Source organism: Anguilla anguilla, chromosome 1, assembly GCF_013347855.1.
Source record: "Anguilla anguilla isolate fAngAng1 chromosome 1, fAngAng1.pri, whole genome shotgun sequence".
Taxonomy (NCBI): domain Eukaryota; kingdom Metazoa; phylum Chordata; class Actinopteri; order Anguilliformes; family Anguillidae; genus Anguilla; species Anguilla anguilla.
The window spans coordinates 3,404,649-3,424,028 of NC_049201.1; the positions used below are offsets into that span (position 1 = coordinate 3,404,649).

Below are 19,380 nucleotides of genomic sequence, written 5' to 3' on the forward strand. Positions count from 1 at the left end.
TTTAACTCCAGTCCTGGAGGGCCACCGTGTCTGCAGGTTTAACTCCAGTCCTGGAGGGCCACCGTGTCTGCAGGTTTTTATGGTTTCCATTCAGTCAGCAGCTAATTTTAGACCTTTAAAACAAGGTGCGGTCTCTGTAGCCAATCAGAGACATAAGCGCTGAAACACACCAAAAACCAGCAGAGGGTGCAGTCGTCCAGGACGAGAGCTTGAGACCTCTGCCCTGATAGGACGTTTCTGTCCAGTGTGTCATAGAGACGGTTCACTTCACCTCTGGGCTGGAGGTGAGGGCGATAGCGGGGGTAAAGGTGTGTAAGCGCTCAGATGCGCAGGTCAGTGGCGGCCCACCTGCTGCTAGCGCAGCTCGCTAGCGACCTCCTGTGGCCTGGAGGTGAGGGCGATAGCGGAAGTAAAGGTGTGTAAGCGCTCAGATGCGCAGGTCAGTGGCGGCCCACCTGCTGCTAGCGCAGCTCGCTAGCGACCCCCTGTGGCCTGGAGGTGAGGGCGATAGCGGAGGTAAAGGTGTGTAAGCGCTCAGATGCGCAGGTCAGTGGCGGCCCACCTGCTGCTCGCGCAGCTCGCTAGCGACCTCCTGTGGCCTGGAGGTGAGGGCGATAGCGGAGGTAAAGGTGTGTAAACGCTCAGATGCGCAGGTCAGTGGCGGCCCACCTGCTGCTAGCGCAGCTCGCTAGCGACCCCCTGTGGCCTGGAGGTGAGGGCGATAGCGGAGGTAAAGGTGTGTAAGCGCTCAGATGCGCAGGTCAGTGGCGGCCCACCTGCTGCTAGCGCAGCTCGCTAGCGACCCCCTGTGGCCTGGAGGTGAGGGCGATAGCGGAGGTAAAGGTGTGTAAGCGCTCAGATGCGCAGGTCAGTGGCGGCCCACCTGCTGCTAGCGCAGCTCGCTAGCGACGTCCTGTGGGCGGGAAAGAGCCGCCGCGGGCTGTGCTGGGACTCGGAGCTCGACTCCTCCACCGATTCGGGGGTCCGCGACCGGCCCGGCCCCCTGGGGTCCGACCTGGAGACGGGCCGGGCTAGGCCGGGACCGAGCCGAGCCCTGGTGCCCCCCGGGCCGCCGGCCGACGCCGCGGTGGCGGGTTTCCCCTCCACCAGGGTGGCGCAGCTCGAGGGCGCGCTCACCCGTCGCGGTTTCCGCCCTCCGGCCGCCAACTGCAGGCTCCCGGGCGCCACCTCCTTGCCGTGGGGGGGCAGGTGGGCGGGGCCTTTCTCAGGCTCCGCCTCCTGCTTGGGCGAGGTAGCGGTACTATCCTTGGCGGGCGGCGAGCGCGCGTCGCTGCCGCCGGCGCTTTTGGGCTTCCTGTCGCCCTTGGCGGGGCTGGGCGGGGCCTCCTTCACCCCATCTTTTTCGTCGCCGTGGACGGGCGTGAAAGCAGAGGGGCGGTACCCCGGCGGGGGGGAGCTCCGCTTTTCGTCCGGCGAGGGGCTGCGGGCGCCGGGTGGGGCAGCGGCGGTCTTGTGGCCCGCCCCCCCCGCCACGGCGGACGGCGCGCCCACGCTCACCTGCGGCCGGCCCACGTAGCAGTCGTCCAGCTCGTGGCGCAGCTGCGGGTAGTAGTCCAGGAGGCCCGTCCTCATGCGGCCGTAGGCCAGGTGCAGGATCTCCAGCAGGTTGAGGAGCAGCGAGACGCCCGCGATGCACTGCATGAACACCATGAAGAAGCTCTTCTCCGTGGGGCGGGACACGAAGCAGTCGACGGCGTTGGGGCAGGGCTCGCGCTCGCACTTGTAGAGCGGCTCCAGGCGGAAGCCGTAGAGCAGGTACTGGCCCAGCATGAAGCCCACCTCCACGGCGGAGCGGGTCAGCACGTGGGCCACGTACGAGCGCAGGAGCGAGCCGCGCAGCGGCGCCTTGTCGATCCGCCGCCGCTCCAGAGCGCGCAGCTCCCTCTCCAGCCGCCGCCGCCGCTCGCCCGCATCGCCGTCCGCTGCCAACCCCGCCGGGGCGCCAGCGCCAGCCTCCTCCAGCTCCCGCCGCAGCTGGGCCTTCCGCCGCTGCCGCTGCTTCTCCAGCGCGCGCAGGCGGTACAGGGCGTGGCCCATGTAGGCCAGCGAGGGCGAGGACACGAAGATGACCTGCAGCACCCACAGGCGCACCAGCGACACCGGGAAGGCGCGGTCGTAGCACACGTTGTGGCAGCCCGGCTGCTCCGTGTTGCACACGAACTCGGACTGCTCGTCGTTCCACACGTCCTCCGCCGCCACGCCCAGCACCAGCATGCGGAAGATGAAGAGGATGGTCAGCCAGATCTTCCCCACCATGGTGGAGTGGATGTGCACCTCCTCCAGGATCCCGCCCAGGAAGTTCCAGTCTCCCATTTTCACACGCGCAGTGCTGTGCCTGGTCCAGGAGCAGGACAACAGGTGAGGGGGGAGCAGAGATTTAAACATGGGGTTCGGAGAGGGTCAGGACAGCGTCGTACTGAAAGAATCTCTAAATATATTAAGTGAGTCGTATTTGACTGCTTAGCTGACACTTCATTGAACCACTATACATTAGATGCTTATTTATATCTCCATTAGGACAGTAGCTACTCTTCCTGGAGTCCACCTAGATACATTACAGATATTCATAGAACCAAAAACCACATTAATTGAACCACTAGTTCTTAAATTCTCTGAGTCTAGAACCCACTTAAATTGGACTCCGCCCTTTATTAAAATGTTGCCCAACATAAGTTCGAATATGAAATTAAAATGTTGTCAAACATGTCAAAACCACTGCTGGCACACGTAGCTTGTGCGGTTTCATTTGACTGTTTTAAGTGACTGAAGAGCATACATATCAGAATCACTGCACTGAAACTATAACCCCGGAGTTCAAACCAGGACTACTACTACATGCTTCGGTGCCTGTAAACACACGTTACTGAATTGCAAAATCGGTTTTAAAAACGATCCAATACACAATGGTAAACCATCATGGGCAATCGTAAATGGATCCACAGAAGCTGAAAAATTAGTCCGGAAGGTTTTTGTTTAATCGAGTAATAAAGTATTTATTTTCTGCGTCGCAATTTTACGCACTTAAAATTCATTCACATTTACAAAGCTATTGGAACGTGCATTACCCATTATGATTAATACATACATACATTTATTTATATAATTTGCTTGCAACAAATTCAAACATTATATCTCTTCTTTTAAAACTAAAAACACATACACAAGACACAACAAGTTATACTAAGTACATGAAAGTGTATTTAGAAATAAATACATAAAAACAAAAAAGCATTGGCAAGTATGCTACTGCTCATGGACTAGGCTAAGGGCGCTTCTGGAACATTCCGATTAAACGAATTGTTGACCGCTTCGTGGTGGTCCAGCGAGCCCATAATTGCGTGCGTATTTTAAATTTGTCTACGGATGTTCTGCGCAACAAGTTGGGTAAAAATAAAAGAATCGCAAAAAACTTTTTTAAAGAATACTTTATCTGCATTTACACGCAAAGTCTGCTCAATTAAGTCGTTGCGTTAACAACATTCGATTATTTTTACAATCCCGTGGGTAGCCTATGATACGAAGGGCAGCGTCATCAGCATCACCTGCCGTTATCAGTACGCAAGAGAAGCTCTCTCAACTGCAACATTGAAGGGGTAAATTAGAGTAACTCCAAGAGGCTCGGTTGTGTTTTCAAACTGTCCATGAGTTCCCTATATAATTGACTTACAAGGATTTCAGCCATTTCCTAGAAAACTAGCCTTGAACAACTTTACAATTTTACCGCATGAATTAACAGAGGAACAGCAAGCTTACCTTTCGTGTATAAAACAGATGTTACATGTAAGCACACTGTAAATTTGGACACTTCATTGTGTCGATTAGTCCAATTGGTGCATCACATCAACAAAACATGAAAGGCAAACCATACACCATGAAAATTAAACGCCAACACAAGTGGCACGGCACCTTCCAGAATTACAATTTAGTGGATAAGTTTCTATGAAGTAATAATAACAATAATAAAACAGTGCTCTCTCTGTGGAAATTTATAGACAGGCAGGAGAAATCAATGGTGTCGGTCACCGCCATTTACCTTGCAGCAGTGTGGACAGACTGCCGGTGATTTAAATCCCCACGGGTCATTCAGGCTCAGCTGGGCCGCCAAAATATTCAAAATCGTTGTTGCTCTGTTAGCATCTGACCCCGTACTCGGGATAGTTGTTCACCTGAACTTGGGTGACCCTCTGTTTCTCTCTCTTTCTCTCTTTCTGTCTGTCTCTCTGCAGCTCTACTGGTCTGCGCAAGGAGCGCGCTTGTGGAACACGGGCTTCGTTTATTGAGCCGCGCGTGGCTCAATGAACAGGAAACCGCTATATTGCGAATGAACGCCTTCGTCCTATGTGAAATCGATTTGGCGTCGCGTCCCCATTGCTGTAGGCAAGCAGCACTGCGAATAACGGGTCTGTTAAACGGTGTCTGCAAACAGGTAGGGTCGCTCGCACGATGAGGTAGATGCGGGGTACCAATCATGTAATAGTATTTTCTACTCGATATGTTACAGTTCAGGAATCGGCATCACTGACCTAATGTTAGGCAATTCTGGTTGTGCGCAGCGCCATCGAACGGGGGTCAGCGCGTTTCACATGAAGCGCAAACGAATTCAGTGCATTCCCTGATAAGTCTACATTGTGAGTAGAATAAGTCAAATCCTTGACATTTTTATATATTACATACATTATTAACAGTTTGAGGTCGAGCTTTCTCCGGGGGAGCCAGAATATTATATATGTTACAATTTGTTTGCATGTTTGTTTTGTTGATACACAATATTCTGTTGTTTTTTTCTTTTCGATTAGGAATATTTGTATTAAAACTGATATTTCACTCCATTCTCTGGCCACTGATCCGTGTCTGTGTTGATGGAAATACTGCCCAAGCAAGAGGACCATAGCCATAAACAGAAAGATAAGTGCGGTTAGACTGTGATTTGTAGCCGAAAGCCTGTGCATATTTGCATAAGTTGAGGGCTCCGTTCTCCTCATAAAACTTTACCGAGAGTAAAAAAGAGCGTGTTCCAAAATGTCCGCAGCTAATTTACGAGAAAAGGCGGTTGCGAGAGCTATATAACACCACCCTTAACTGATCATGTAGTATTGTTGCACTGTTCTTTACGCATCCACCCAAAACATACGCGCACACTAGCTAGGCCTCGACGGTTCCACAGCAGTGTATGTGGAATGCTTTCCGATCAATACTCTTCCCTGCGAGTGATCAATCGGTCATGTCCGATTTCATCCTCAGTTGGTTCCCTCGGAATGTAATTAAGATATTCCTGCCAGCTGTAACCACGTTTTTATTCCATTTGCAAATAATCAATGGTGCCAACTTGTTTTTTACTAACTATGCGGGTTAATTTATAACAGGAGGGGCTCGTGCAGTTAGTCGCCATTTTCTGACTGGAAATGGCCAAATGTATGGAGCACTGTCTAAGGAAATACGTAGAAGTTTCTGTGGATGGGAGAATCATTTTTCATTGTCATCACACTTATTTTTTAGGTGCTAAATAAACTACAGATCTCCATGGTGACCAATGACACATCAGAGATCACCCCATGACTGATCACATTGTGTTCATCTTTGATGACAAAGGCATCGCGTTAATTAGACCCAGAATGCCAGGGGCTGGTAAGGTGTTACAATGTGTCCAACCAAATGCTTTCCCTAGATTTTTTATTATTATTTATTTTTTGCACAATATACTGTGGAATTGTCCAAATCAAACTGTATTGGATGTGTGTGTTAAAGCAGAAATGCCTTGAGTTTTAGAGAAAGGGGTAGGAGTGTTTTTTAAATATTTTTTTTGGGTAACCCTGCCATTGGGTGCCCTTGACCCGATGAACCATACACCCCAAAAATTGCTTTTTAAGTGCTGCTCTGGTTACAGAGAACAGTGGCGTGCTTCAGAACAAACACTAAAGAATTGATCAGACTAAAAACGGGGAGGGTGGGGGTTTGGGTGCGACCAGCCAGACCATGTCACCCCCTTTACCCCCCAATAAATCACCCTGCTCTTATGGCCGTGGACATAATCCCTGAAACAGGCCCTAAGGACATGACTCGTATGGCTGGGCTTGAACGCGGTTCCTATGGTGATGAACGTGGCTCCTAAAATGGTTTCTAAGGGCACAGGTCCTGTATGATTGTATGCAAGCAATGGTGTACATACCACATACTTTGTTCCCAAAACATGTTTATATTTTAGTTCTCTTTTCAGCAATGTCTCCGGTTAAAAAAAAAAAAAAAAAGTTTATTTGTTTTTTTTTGTTGTTGTATGAAACATTATCAAACTCAAAATAAATTAGCAAAGCCTGCGCTTTAATTAAAAAAAATAAATAAAAAGAAACTGAAGAAGTAAACAGAGATTGCCGAGTCTGGATCGATGCGGCAGTTCCGGAAACAATGGAACGTTCCGTAAATCCACCCCCGGAGGGGTGGACCTCGCTGAAGCACGATCGACGGTCTTTTTTTTAAAAAAAAGCTGCTGTAATCTAATTAGTGTGTGTGTGTGTGTGTGTGTGGGTCCAGTACAGGCTGGGACAGGCCCAACGTCAGGCCGGGTAAGCGCACACGAAACCTGCCTGATTAATGAGCCCAGCCACGCCCACCTCGCGAAATTTCCTACAAAACTGCAGCCCGACGTTAATTCAGCAGACCTGTGCTCTTATTCCAAAATGACCAACAATGTGAAATAGCCGTTAACTGCATCCTCACGAGTCTAAGAACAGCAGCGATATAGCGACAGGGTTATGTACATCAGCCACATAGCAATATAGACGCGCAAGCTGGAGCAGGAGACTATGAATCCAATCCCAAAGAGCTGGACTTTCTTAGACGTTGTTCTTTCAAACAAGGTGCAAGGTTAAGAAAAGACAGGTAAGCCATTGGTTCCACTGATATAATTTTCCCTTTCCGGGAAAGGGCTAAAGTCACAAATATTTGTGTTTTTTTTTTTTTTTAATCAATAAACCAAAGAAATCAGATGCAAAATGAGCACTTTTGGTGCCACCAAAAAAAAAAAAAAAAAACCCATCAGGCCATATGGCTCTCCTGGTCCAGTTTTGCGCTGTTTTTGCTTGGTTTCAAATAAATACAGCAACAAAGAGCCGAGATTAGATTTTTCTGAAATGTAAAAAATATTTTATTTAATTGAAGTAGGTCCTAAAAATGCTTGAAAGTTAGAAGCATTTACCCGTATTCTCAAATTAAAATAAAAAAAATAAAAGAGGGATACTGCTACAAGAATAAGGCCTACGTTTTTAAAAAAAAAAGCTTTGAAAGGCAGTAGGTGCTGCCCTCTACTGTTATTTAACGGTACAGCTTTAACGAACGCTAACCGAAACACAAAATGAAACTTACAGAAAGAGATACTGCACAGAGGAACAGCTTCACGCGACATGCCATTGCATCCGTTTCCTGTTGGCTAAATCTCTGTCGACAGAGACGTTCGGCTGGCTGACAATGACAGTTGAAACTATACTTGAGGCAGGTTTGGGGACAGAGTAATGCGGAGTCTTTGCCTATGGGGGAGGGGGAAGGGGAGGTTGACTTTTAAAAAGGTTTCCCTGTTAAGGTGTAATAGAGAAATAGTGCACCCAAAATCACTCCCACACCTGGACAAGAAGCCAGGCAGTGTAGGACAGCACTGCACGCATGCACCTTAAGCAAAATGCATGCAGGCCTTGCAAACATCAGTATACACAAATGAGGGAAGACATACGTACATACATCATACATCATACAACACACACACGTGCGCACGCGCGCACACACACACCATCAACATTAATACCGTTGAGGATTCACTGATCTTTCCTCGCTCCACAGTTAGCAGGAGAACACGTGTCTGTAAACAGCTTATCTACCCTGAGAACCTTGGCACCAGACGACTGGTGAGGTAGGTCTAAAAAAAATAAAAAATCTCAGGAACTAAACTCATTAGTCAAACAATTTAAAAAAATTTCTCTTTTACAAATCCCACGATTAAAAATACTGTCTGAATTAGACACAGTGTTAAATGCTGGTGTGGTCGGGATCTCATAATAATAATAATAATAATAATGACGATGATAAATGCTTGCTTCTGTGTTCCCTATAACTTTTCTCCCAGGGAAATACAAGCTTTAGATCTACAGCTGACAGAGGTTAGGCTTACAATGTTTTCAGAACGTTCCCCGAGCGTTCTCAATGCAACACCTCCCTATGACAGCACTCGGCGTCGCTGTTTACTGGTAAAATGACCTATGTTTATAAGATGAGTCCGCCCCCTCCATCAGTGCATTACGGAGCTGGGGACAGGAAGATGTTGAAAAGGGCAGCGAAGACCAGGAAGAGGATGTATCCCACAATGCACAGCCAGAAGCGGGGGTCCTTGAGGAGCTTCTGGTTGTAGCTGCTGAAGAAGACGTAGCCGATGGTCATGCCTGCCACGCCTCCCCCGATGTGGGCTACAAAGGACACCTGGAAGAGATGGGGGGGGGGGGGGGGGGGGGGGGGGGGGGGGGGGGGGGGGGCGTGAGCCATGCTTCTGCACCCAGGGTGGGAGTGCATGTGCACGTGTGTGTGTGTGTGTGTGTGTGTGTGTGTGTGTGTGTGTGTGTAATCAGGGTGGGAGTGCATGTGCATGTGCACATGCTGTGTGTGTGTGTGTGTGTGTGTGTGTGTAATCAGGGTGGGAGTGCATGTGCACATGCTGTGTGTGTGTGTATGTGTAATCAGGGTGGGAGTGCATGTGCACATGCTGTGTGTGTGTGTGTGTGTGTGTGTGTGTGTAATCAGGGTGGGAGTGCATGTGCACATGCTGTGTGTGTGTGTGTGTGTGTGTGTAATCAGGGTGGGAGTGCATGTGCGCGTGTGTGTCTGTGTGTGTGTGAGTGTGTGTGTGTATAAACAGGGTGGAGCTGCTCTGAGTTTCGCTACCTGCTCCACACAACCGATACGATCACCCCGCTCTAAAGTCTAAAGAGCAAAGGTTCCCAGCCAAGCTCGAGGCTTTAGCTGCTTCTCCAGAGGGGGGAAGCAGTTTTTTTTAGCGCACTTTCACATTCTCACCCCGTCGAATTCCGCTGCGCTGCCGAACACGAGCAGAAAAACCTCAGATGCAAACTTCCGTTTCACACGCTGACCGGTCGCATGCGCGATTACACCTTATCGAGCCCCATATCAGCGACACAAACAGGAGGGCGTGAAGCAGAAACGCTTTCCTTTGATAAAAACTGGAAAGGCTATCAAAATTACACAAAGGGGTACACACTTCACCAGCACTGCTAAAGATTACAGTGTTTTGGAAAATTACAACAATAATGGAAGCGCTTGATTTCGGCACATTAGCAGCTACCGATCGCCAGACCTGCTCCACTGACCTCCCCCAGTACACATTTGGTCTGAAATTAGGTCAGACAGACTTTAAAAAAATTCTCTAGCCTCCCCCTGCCCCCCAGCCCCCCATATATTCTCCCCAGTTTGGACTGCCCAATCGTACATAACCAGCGCTCGCCGCTGGAGCCTATGCTGTTGATCCGGGGAGCCGTGGCCAATCCCACGCTCTCCTCTGAAGCACGTGATGCTGAACTCCACTTCCCATCACACCACAGGCAGCAAGTCAGGCTCAAAGACATGAGTCAGAGGAAGACGCTTCGGGACCTGCGTGCACCTCCTCGACCAGCAGGGGTCACTAGAGAGCAGAGACACCAGAATCCACGGTGCCCCCCCGCCCCCCCATCCATAACCCTGAGGGCAACCAGCCAATCAGCTCGGGCACAGTGGACTTTAGAAAATCCATGCACTGGAAAGCGCTGTCATGGCAACGGAAAAAGTGAGCGTCAGGGTGGTTCTGTTCGAGTTTTTGCATATTCGACACACATTCATCACTTCAAAATGGTTTTGTTTCTGGATTTTAAATTATTTCCATTATCACTGTAATATTTATGAATAAGTACTATTTTTCCAGTGGCTTGTGTTTTTAATGTGCTGCGTTGTATGGAACACCATCTCAGGCTACTTTGGGAACACAAATGCAAACTAGCCTTCTTGCTAATTTAGGTGGAGTGCACACACCGTGCTTCATAAATACAGAAGGCAAATCTATAATTATACAGCAGTGCATTATATTTATTCATTTTTACTACATTAGCATTAGCATTGCTAGCCATCTTTTCCTCACTATGCTTCAGGAAAGAATGAAGTCACCCTGTTAAGCGTGCTGTAATTACCCAGAGTTCAGTGGGGGGTGGGGGGGAGCTGGAGGCCAGTTTTGACACAGAATGGCGGGGGCAGAAAACCAGGCTGGACTGGTTTTGAAAGTAGCCAGGGAGACAGAAGACTCCAGGGAGAGAGGAATCAAACAGAGCAGAAGGCAATGGGAGGAGTGGGAAGGCCTTTAAAAACCACCACAGGGAAGCCGAGCCAAAGAGGATGAACAGGAAACGCAGGACCGGTGGAACACTGTCCTGGGGGCCAGCTGGGGGCGGGGGAGGGGGGGGACACACACGCCATTCTCGTCTGATCTTCCCCTCCACTAAAAAAAAGTACACCATGTGGGGGAAATGCGAGCCAGTGAGCTCTGCTGGTTCATCTGAGATGCCACACGTGCCTTTTCTGCGAATCCGTTTTAACAACGTTTTAAGTTTCAGTTTCACAGTACGGGCGACCCTCTGACCCAGGAAGTGACCAGGAGTAACAAGGCCCACAGGAGACTCAGATGACCTTTGAACCAAGGGAGCGATCTGGAGCAATGCCACGAGCCTACAGGAGCAGCTCAGGCTTAGCTGGCATGTGTTAACCATTCTGGCACAAAATGGCTGCCGCACATCACCCTGGCAGATCTGACACATGGTCCAGGCAAGTTCCCCCACACCCTCACTTTGAGATCATTAGATGAAAGGCACTGCATCAGCCCCAGGGCCTGCTGGCTTTTGTTTACACATTATAATGAACAACCGGTGCGGCATAATCAGCTGCTTTCACCCCTTAATGTGTGAGGTCACAAAAAAAATGTGATTAGAATGTTCTTAGCTGAACATTCTAATGCTGATGTCACAACCACTACTGGAGACTGAAAGCAACAGAGCTCTAGAACATAGAATTTTGAAAAAACAAGTCAATCAATTACAGCGTTACGACAACAACAAAAACAGGAAACGCTGTGCCTTCCCAGGAGCAGGGTAGCAGACCCCTACGTTATACACACAGCTGGGGTCAATGAAACCCAGCTTTGCCGAGAGTTAACTCAGACCCTGCAGTGAGTCTGAGTGAGCGAGCGAGCGAGAGAGACTGCCGCCTGCCAGCATCAATTAGCACAAACTCCAGTCGAGTCGACTGATCTTTCCCAGACATCTCTTTTGGGGCTGGGGTGAGGGGGTGGGGTGGGGTGGGGTGGGGTTGGGGGCGGAGTCCCGTGGTTGAAACAGGGGCAGGAACAGGACCGTTCCCACAACCGGACCCCTCAGGGTTGGGCTGGATGGGGGGGGGGGGGGGGTGTGTGGAGGTGGGGGGGGGGCTGGGGGGTTCTGTCTCATCTTGCCCATTAGCTGAGGGCATGACCCTTTTAAAAGCTGAATCACAATAGACAGACTCCCCTCCCCCCACACTATATAAAGCAAGGGCCTTCCGAGTGCGGGTGATTCAAATACAGTACTGCAGTACGGACTGGAAACTGGACCCACAAGCTGGCAGTCCTCTACAAGCCTTCGCCTGCTGAAAAGCCACAGCAGCTGACGTATACAAAACAATCCCTGAACCTATTAAACTGGGGGATGGTTAGGTTGCAGGTTGTGAAAGCCAGGTTGGGAATTTAACCAGGACACCTGGGACCCCCCCCCCCCCCCCCTACTCTTCGCAAAGAGTGTCATGGGCTCTTTAATGACCACAGTCATTCCATCTAAATCTCCTACAGCACAGTGTCCCCATCACTGCACTGGGGCATTGGGGATTCCTAGATGAGAGGGAAGATCACCCCTACTGTGACCTGTGTTCTGTAGTTGTTCCAGTGACCTTCGATATGCACTTATTGTACGTCACTTTTGATAAAAGTGTCTGATAAATAAAAGGTAATTTAATGTGATGTACTGGCCCACCAGCACCACTTCCAGTTGTTGCTGAACTTGGTAACCAAGCCAACCCTAGCATAGCTTCAGCCAATCGGCAGGAGCAGGGTACATGGTGGCATACGTTGCATCACAGGGTGAGATTACAGCAGGTATACCCTGGTATTTAAATGGCTTTGTCATTTGCATTATTTGCATGGGAACGTTGGCTTATCCAAAACGGCTTTCTCACTCGCTCTAACAGTGTGGTGCGGCACTACAGAAACACTCAGAGACTAAAACAACAGGCGTTTAAACGCAGTGTGAATCCACCTCTCGTGCGAGTCAGACAGACACAGGGGACACGCTCACCTTCAAACCGTTCTCGTGAGTCAGAAATCTTCTGTAGAGGGCAAAGCCCATATCCGTCAGCACTGAGAAGAGAGGGAACATTAAACATCAGCACCACGTTATCGGATTTGACGGGCCAGACAGGCAGCCAGGCAGCCAGGCAGACAGGCAGACAGGCAGACAGGCAGACAGGCAGACAGCCAGACAGCCAGACAGCCAGACAGCCAGACAGCCAGACAGCCAGACAGCCAGACAGCCAGACAGCCAGACAGCCAGACAGCCAGACAGCCAGACAGCCAGACAGCCAGACAGCCAGATAGCCAGATAGCCAGATAGCCAGATAGCCAGACAGCCAGACAGCCAGACAGCCAGACAGCCAGACAGCCAGACAGCCAGACAGCCAGACAGCCACCAGGGACAGTAAAACAGGGACGGGACATTCATGACAGCATCTTAACAGGAAAAAACAGAGACAATCTTCGCCAATCACGGAGTACTTTGGTACCAATAATTATAAGAACACAGATGGTGATTGGTGGAAACGCAGACAGTGCATGGCTTTGGGGACCTACCGATGACGACGATCAGTAGAATCCGGAAGATTCCGAGCAGAGGGATCATCTCACGGAAGTTCTGCAGGAGGGACGGGGGAAGGGGAAAAAGAGACAGAGAGAGAAAGAGAGAGTGTGTGTGTGTGTGTGTGTGTGTGTGAGAGAGAGAGAGACAGAGACAGAGACAGTAAGACAAAGAAAGTAGGAAAGATGGAGAGTAGGAGAGATGGAGAGAGAGTAAGACAAAGAATGTGTGTAAGAGAGTGTACAAGAGAGACAGAGAGAGATTATAAGAAAAGGTGTATGAGTGAGAGTCGACAGTGATTTCAAATCCACCATTTTTACATCAACCAACTGCACGGGGAGGCATGTTAATGTGGTGCTCCACACCCGAAATAAAAACCAACGCCCTCTGCTGTGGTCAAACAGACTTTCCAACAGACTTGGCACTGAGGAAAAGCAAATATAACCATTTCTTTCCAGTTCAGCCTGCTGCTTTCAGTGAAAATACACAATTTTATTTTGGGGTATTTTAGGAAAAACACTGGAGACTAAATACCAGCTATCCTTTTCAGTTCTAAAAGTCAGAGAGAGAGAGAGAAAGAACAAGTGAGAGAAAAAGAGAGGAAGAATGAGAGAGAGCAAGAGAGGGTACTCACCACGATGGCGTTCATGAAGTACCCCCCCATCAGGGCGTAGACCCCCCCAGAGGCCCCCACCAGGGCATTCAGCGGGTCAAAGATGGAGCTGGCCAGAGAGCCTGGGGAGAGGACATTCAGAAGAACCCAGTTCACACACCTCGAGGGGGGGAGGGGGGGGAATGCACGGGACAGTCACACCTGAGCACAGCTGAGCACCCCTGCACCCCCTGCCCACTCCTAAACCGTCCTGAGCGCTTTCAGGAGCCTAAAACTCAGACACGTCCTAAAAACAAGATCACAGCGCATGGATGGCAGGGGATTTCTTTTTACGGATTGGGATGGCAGGTATGCCATCCCGCCAAGTTACGCCTTGGCGGGGGCATGCCCCATACCTATATTACTTTTACACAGCATAGGACATTCACAGATTCATCACGCTTTGCCAGCACTGCCTTGTATCCACTGATCTTCAGCTAATTCTGCACTGCTCATTATGACACCATTATTCTGACTGTTATGCTACATATAGTTTGCATTTGTACTGGTGTTCAGCGAGCATGCAAATGCTCGTGCTGCCTCACAGTGACATTCAAATCAAGTCTTGGGTGGTGACAGGCTGCCAAGCACAGGCATCTGGGGTGCGCGATGTGATGGGTGGGCTGTGATGCACCATGGGAAATGTACGGTCTTTGCAATGGGGGCGGGGGTAACCCACCTGCGAGGACTCCGGACAGGTAGACCATGCCAACTTCGAAGCCCTTGTGCACCAGCTCCAGGGGAATGCCCAGCACCAGCTGCATGATCAGGTTCCCCAGGACGTGCTCGACACTGGGGTGGCGGGTGGTGGGGGGGGGGGGGGGGGGGGGGGGGGTTGGGGGGGAGGGAGGGGTTTAACTCACGCTGCATGTTAAAGGGCCAGCGCTGGTTTTGATCTCTCTGCAGTGGCGGGATGAGGCTAACGCTAGCGGCGGCGCTTACCCAGCGTGCACGAACATGTAGGAGAGGAATCTCCAGGCCTCCTCCCGCCGCTCAGGCTTGTAGCTGAGCGGGCTGTTCCAGATGCCGTCTTCCAGCGTCACCCACTGCTTCTGCGGCTTCCACACCGCGTAGTAGATGAACACCGCCAACTGCGGGCGCACACATGCAGGTACACAAGCACACACACATGCACACACACAACCACGCATGCACATACAACCACGCACGTGCACGCGTGCACAAACACACACAGCGCCTTGTGAGACAGGATTACAGCTTCTCTCAACCACAATAGAAACACTGAACTAATGTTAAGGTGAGGACCAACTTATTAAATTATGATTTTTTCTCTTTAAGCATTTGTGTTTTTACCGGAGAGAATGCCAAACCCAAAATACGTATATCTCAGAATCTATACAAATCACAGGTGCACACACACACACAGGTGCACACACACACACAGGCGCGCACGCACACACACACACACACACACACACACACACACACACACACACACAGAAACTTCCCTCCCTTCACTGTAAAGGGCTTTTGAGACAGTCAAAGACACTTTATCAATCCATTGTTTGCCCTGAACCGGTATTTACCTTTGATGAGTGTACAACCTATTTTGTTTTAATGTTTGTTCCAACCCTGCCAAAGCTTGGGCCTGGTACCCGAGGGAGTGGCAGTGTGGGAAAGAGGTGGTGGATTCGGCAAGGAGGGGTGGAAAGGAGATGATAAGAGAGACCGAATTAAACAAGCCTTTCTCAGTAGTGACTGGGGTTGCCAGATTTAGAATTAGTGAAAAAGCCAAACAGGCAATTTAATTCAATCAATTACTCAGACCGGACATTACATTGTCTGGTCAGGAGCACAAACCGGATCTGTAATTTGAAAACCGGACATCTGGTAGCACAAGTGGAGGCTCAAGGCTACATGCCAACTGCTTCTCACAAACAGCAGCCCAGCCAATGGCGGAAGTTTGTCAGTTTGTAGCAGCGCAAAAGCGGACTGAAGATAAATAAACAATGCGAACTGGGGGTGACTCACTCACGCTCTCACGCGGCTTCCTGGCCCTTGAATATGCCCTGGATATCTGATTTACGTCTTTAAAGCAGTCCTAACGCGACCTTCAGCCCTCTGTTTATCAGGGAACATTAAACAGGAAACGGGGTGGGGTGGGGTGGGGTGCGGACCAGGCCCTACCTCCCCGATGCTGATGAGGATGATGAAGATCGGGGGGGGACAGCAGTTGGCCCTCTCCAGGTACTTGTCGCGGGCATGTTCCGGAAGCATCCATCTGGAGATGTGGTAGTGGAGCTTCTCGCAGTACCCCATCTTGGCCTCTTCCTCCTTCGTCAGTTCCGGTTCCTCGGACAATGGGTCCTGCTCCTCGATATCCACGTTGTCCACCATGATTCAGCACCTGGAGACAGGGAATCGCCTCAGGGAATGAACACACCAGGCTGTACTACTCAGTCCTTAACTCTGACTCTTAACTCTGACTCTTTACAAGTGAACACAAATGTCACACTTTTCCCTCACAAAATCAATTTGGAGAGTTGAAGTCATCGCAGAACTCACCAAGCTGTTTATGAAGAAAATATTGACAAAACAATATATATATTTTTTTTGTTTTTCTGTTAAGTGTTGGTCAATGTTTCGGACAAAGGTTGATTGAATCCCAGCCACGGAGTTGGCTGAATTTCCACAGCAGTGCTACTTCCCGGAGAGCGACTGTACTCTCTGTGTAGCTCTCGCAGTTTTTTCTCAACCTTGACCGGGCCACAGCTGCATCTTCTCGGTGCTGCTCAAACGAGTGTTTTTGGCCCTCCTCGACCCCCCCCCCCCGGACCTCACTGGGCCAACCCTTTAAAGAGCTGTTTTTTTGGAATGTTTCTTTTTTGTTTTTTTTATAATATAAGTCAGTGTTGTACAACTGACTATTCTACCGTCAGTGCAATTCCTATTCAAACAATGCACTCCATCTTTTCCCTTCTCGCTCTCCAACAGGTTAGCAACACTGCCTTCAGGTGAGAACTCTCCTACGCTGTGTCAGTGAATAAAATGCATCTGTGGGAATAAGACTATGGCCATGGCGCTACTGTCATGTTCCAGAACGCTCACTCTCGCGTTCAGTTCTGAGCGAGCGATCGCCTGGAAACGCGGCTCTGAGGAAGCAGTGATCTCTGGGTAAGCCGAGGCTTATGGGAGCGTCATCTGACTGCCGCCGTGACTTCAGCAGGCGACACACCGTGCCGCTGTTCCACAGCACTGCGGCAGCGGGGCCAAGCACATGAGTCAGGCACTGTGGACTACATTTTGGGCTGGCCCTGGACTACGTTTACCATCAGCACCAACCTCCATTTTTTTTTAAAAAGTAAGTAAAAAATAATAAATAATAACTTTCATTATATTCCACTGAGTGAACTCTAATGTGCATGTGCAGATCTACTTGCAAAGGATGCAGGTTCTATTTATATGTGGGTTACCATAGTGACCTCGTGTCACTACCACGTGATCAGGGTCAATAACGGGGTTGTCACAGGTAACAAAATACAGGCATCAGTTGCCATTACTTCATTGTGGAAGGGTCAACACTAGCTAGCATCAAGAAGGTTTTTGGCACCTTCACGGTTTTAACTGAACGGCCTGAATGTGGAAATGAAGTGACTGGATGCACGTAGCAACTCTACCAACTCAAGAGGGCTGAACACCGGATTCTTGCCTGAAGCAACAGAGATCAAGCACCTGGCGCAAGACTTCCACAGCAGTGGCCCACCCAGGACTTGAGCTGGCAGCCTCTAAGCTACTACCCAGGAACCACAGTGACAGTTGCTTTATTCATGGCAGAGGAAACTTTGAGTGGAGGTTGCACCACCTTGAATTTGAGAGGAACTAGTAAAATTATCTCTTTAATGCCAAGGATGATAACAGCTAGTGTTTTCAGCGTCTGCCCTGGCCAGGTTATCAGGTTAAAATACCGTTCATAACCGCGGTGTCGATAAAGACTCGTCAATTAAAGGCACTTTATGGTGAAAATCCGCACTCCCGCGAGACTTTTTGCCTGGTGTCTCTTCCTGCTACACAGTAAACAATGCGCTCATAAGTAGTCCATTCACGGGTAAGTTAAATAAATTAGCATGTATAAAGTTCGTTTTAAAAAAAAGAGATACGTTAAAGTGAACTAATTCAATATATTCAGTAAACATCTTATCATACAACAGCATGAGGGCTGTTTTAACCCGCAAACAACCAAATTACACAAACTGTGCAGTACATAGGACAGGATAGAAGTTATTTTAAAGGCACTTTAAAATAAATGATATACATAAAACACTTCTTTTGTAACAAATCGTTATTGAAAAATACATTTCCACTTACCTGCAAATTATTCGACTATGCTCCAAGCGTGAAGCGGTGTAAATATGCAACGTCGTGTTCAATTGTTTTATTTATTAATTTTCTGTAGTAGACAGTTCCACAGTGCTCCTCTATGAAAAAACCGCACAGAAAATCTTCCTTGTATGACATATGTTCATTTTCGAATTTACGTCACTTTCGGGACTTTCAATTAAAGACCAGTAACGCACGCAAGAGTTAGATGTCGTTCTTTAAGTTCACGTCTTCTCTGCTAAAATTTAGGCGCAAAAGGAAGAGCTTTCCTTCGGAAAACGACAGCGCGAGTCTCTTCCTGCGAAAACCATACGGTATAATTATAGACTTCGCCCTTTTTCCTGCCTACCCGCTTCCCCACTTAAACAAACAGCTCTGGTCGTCCTCTGTAAACATTATCATTTACACTCCTTCGATTCTGATCATTTTGAGTCCTAAATATTCGATGCAATTATGTTATTTTGTAGCGCTACTGCTCTTATTTACGGCCCACTTACCTGTATTGTCACTCGGAGACACACCTGGGATCGATGACGTCACAAGCAAGAAGAATTTCCTCGATGGCGCACTTTAGCACAAAGAACTATCTATTTTTGGACACTCATCTCAAAAAACTTAAGACTCGATGGTCAGTGATATTGCTTGCAGAACCGACAACCATGCACGCATTTGATTGTGGATTTTTGTTTCTTATTTGGCCACATGTTCCTTAAACTGGAGATGAAGTTTCATAGTAGCTACAGAACTTCCCTCCCCATTCGATGGAGCACCCCCACCTAAAGCGAGGAAGATGACGCTTCAAAAAAAAAAAAAAAGTACGCGTTTGAATGTGCTGGTTCACAACCTTGCGCGTTTGGCATTTTAAAAAAATCTACATGATTTTGAATTATAGTGCGGGTTAATTAGCACTGTGCAGATACGGTTCAAATTAACTTCTATATTAACGAATAATACAACCCACGTGCTTGCTCCTGCAGGTAAAATTTATTTGGGTACAATTTATTTTGGGATGTTTAGGGAGGTCTAGTTTTTTGGCATGGCAGTTTAACGCAAAACCGACATTTATGACACGAATCCATGATAGAGAGAATATCTGTATCCCTCTGCAAATAATTTAACTGGATCTAGCCGATCCGAGTTCCATATCCAGCTTGAGCACAGTTACAGCTCGGGTACGCGGAGTCTGGGTATCAAGTGGAATTCTGGATGCAGTTCAAACAAGGTCTCCTCCTTTTTAACTCAGAACAAACTTCCGCCATATTTGTATGCAGGAACTCTGGTTCACTGGGCGTATGCGGAACTCGCTCAGTGACCTGTCCCTGAATCGAGTTTTTCAAATACAGCGACGAACGCTCTCCATTATGAGGAAAACGCGATCCACGATCGGCTGATTTGGTCTGAAAGCACCCAGGAGGAGGTCAT

The 19,380-nt window shown here is 48.8% G+C and overlaps 2 protein-coding genes across 3 annotated transcripts; both read right to left on the reverse strand.

The window, feature by feature from the left end:
• Positions 1-303: 303 nt before the first annotated feature.
• cx55.5 (connexin 55.5) lies at positions 304-2,347 on the reverse strand. The gene has a single exon (XM_035432844.1). It carries the CDS (start codon positions 2,332-2,334, stop codon positions 856-858), a length of 1,479 nt encoding a protein of 492 aa, XP_035288735.1. The 5' UTR covers positions 2,335-2,347; the 3' UTR covers positions 304-855.
• A 4,936-nt stretch (positions 2,348-7,283) lies between these two features.
• On the reverse strand, positions 7,284-18,740 carry rhbdl2 (rhomboid, veinlet-like 2 (Drosophila)). 2 transcript variants are annotated; one of them, XM_035429191.1, is made up of 8 exons: positions 18,456-18,740; positions 15,769-15,988; positions 14,563-14,711; positions 14,300-14,412; positions 13,603-13,703; positions 12,965-13,025; positions 12,414-12,475; positions 7,284-8,478 (listed from the first exon to the last, which is right to left on the reverse strand). In XM_035429191.1, exons 2-8 carry the CDS (start codon positions 15,976-15,978, stop codon positions 8,299-8,301), a joined length of 876 nt encoding a protein of 291 aa, XP_035285082.1. In that variant the 5' UTR covers positions 15,979-15,988; positions 18,456-18,740; the 3' UTR covers positions 7,284-8,298. The 2 variants fall into 2 exon arrangements, with proteins under 2 accessions (XP_035285082.1, XP_035285073.1); XM_035429182.1 differs by lacking the exon at positions 18,456-18,740 and adding an exon at positions 17,947-18,449.
• Positions 18,741-19,380: the final 640 nt, after the last annotated feature.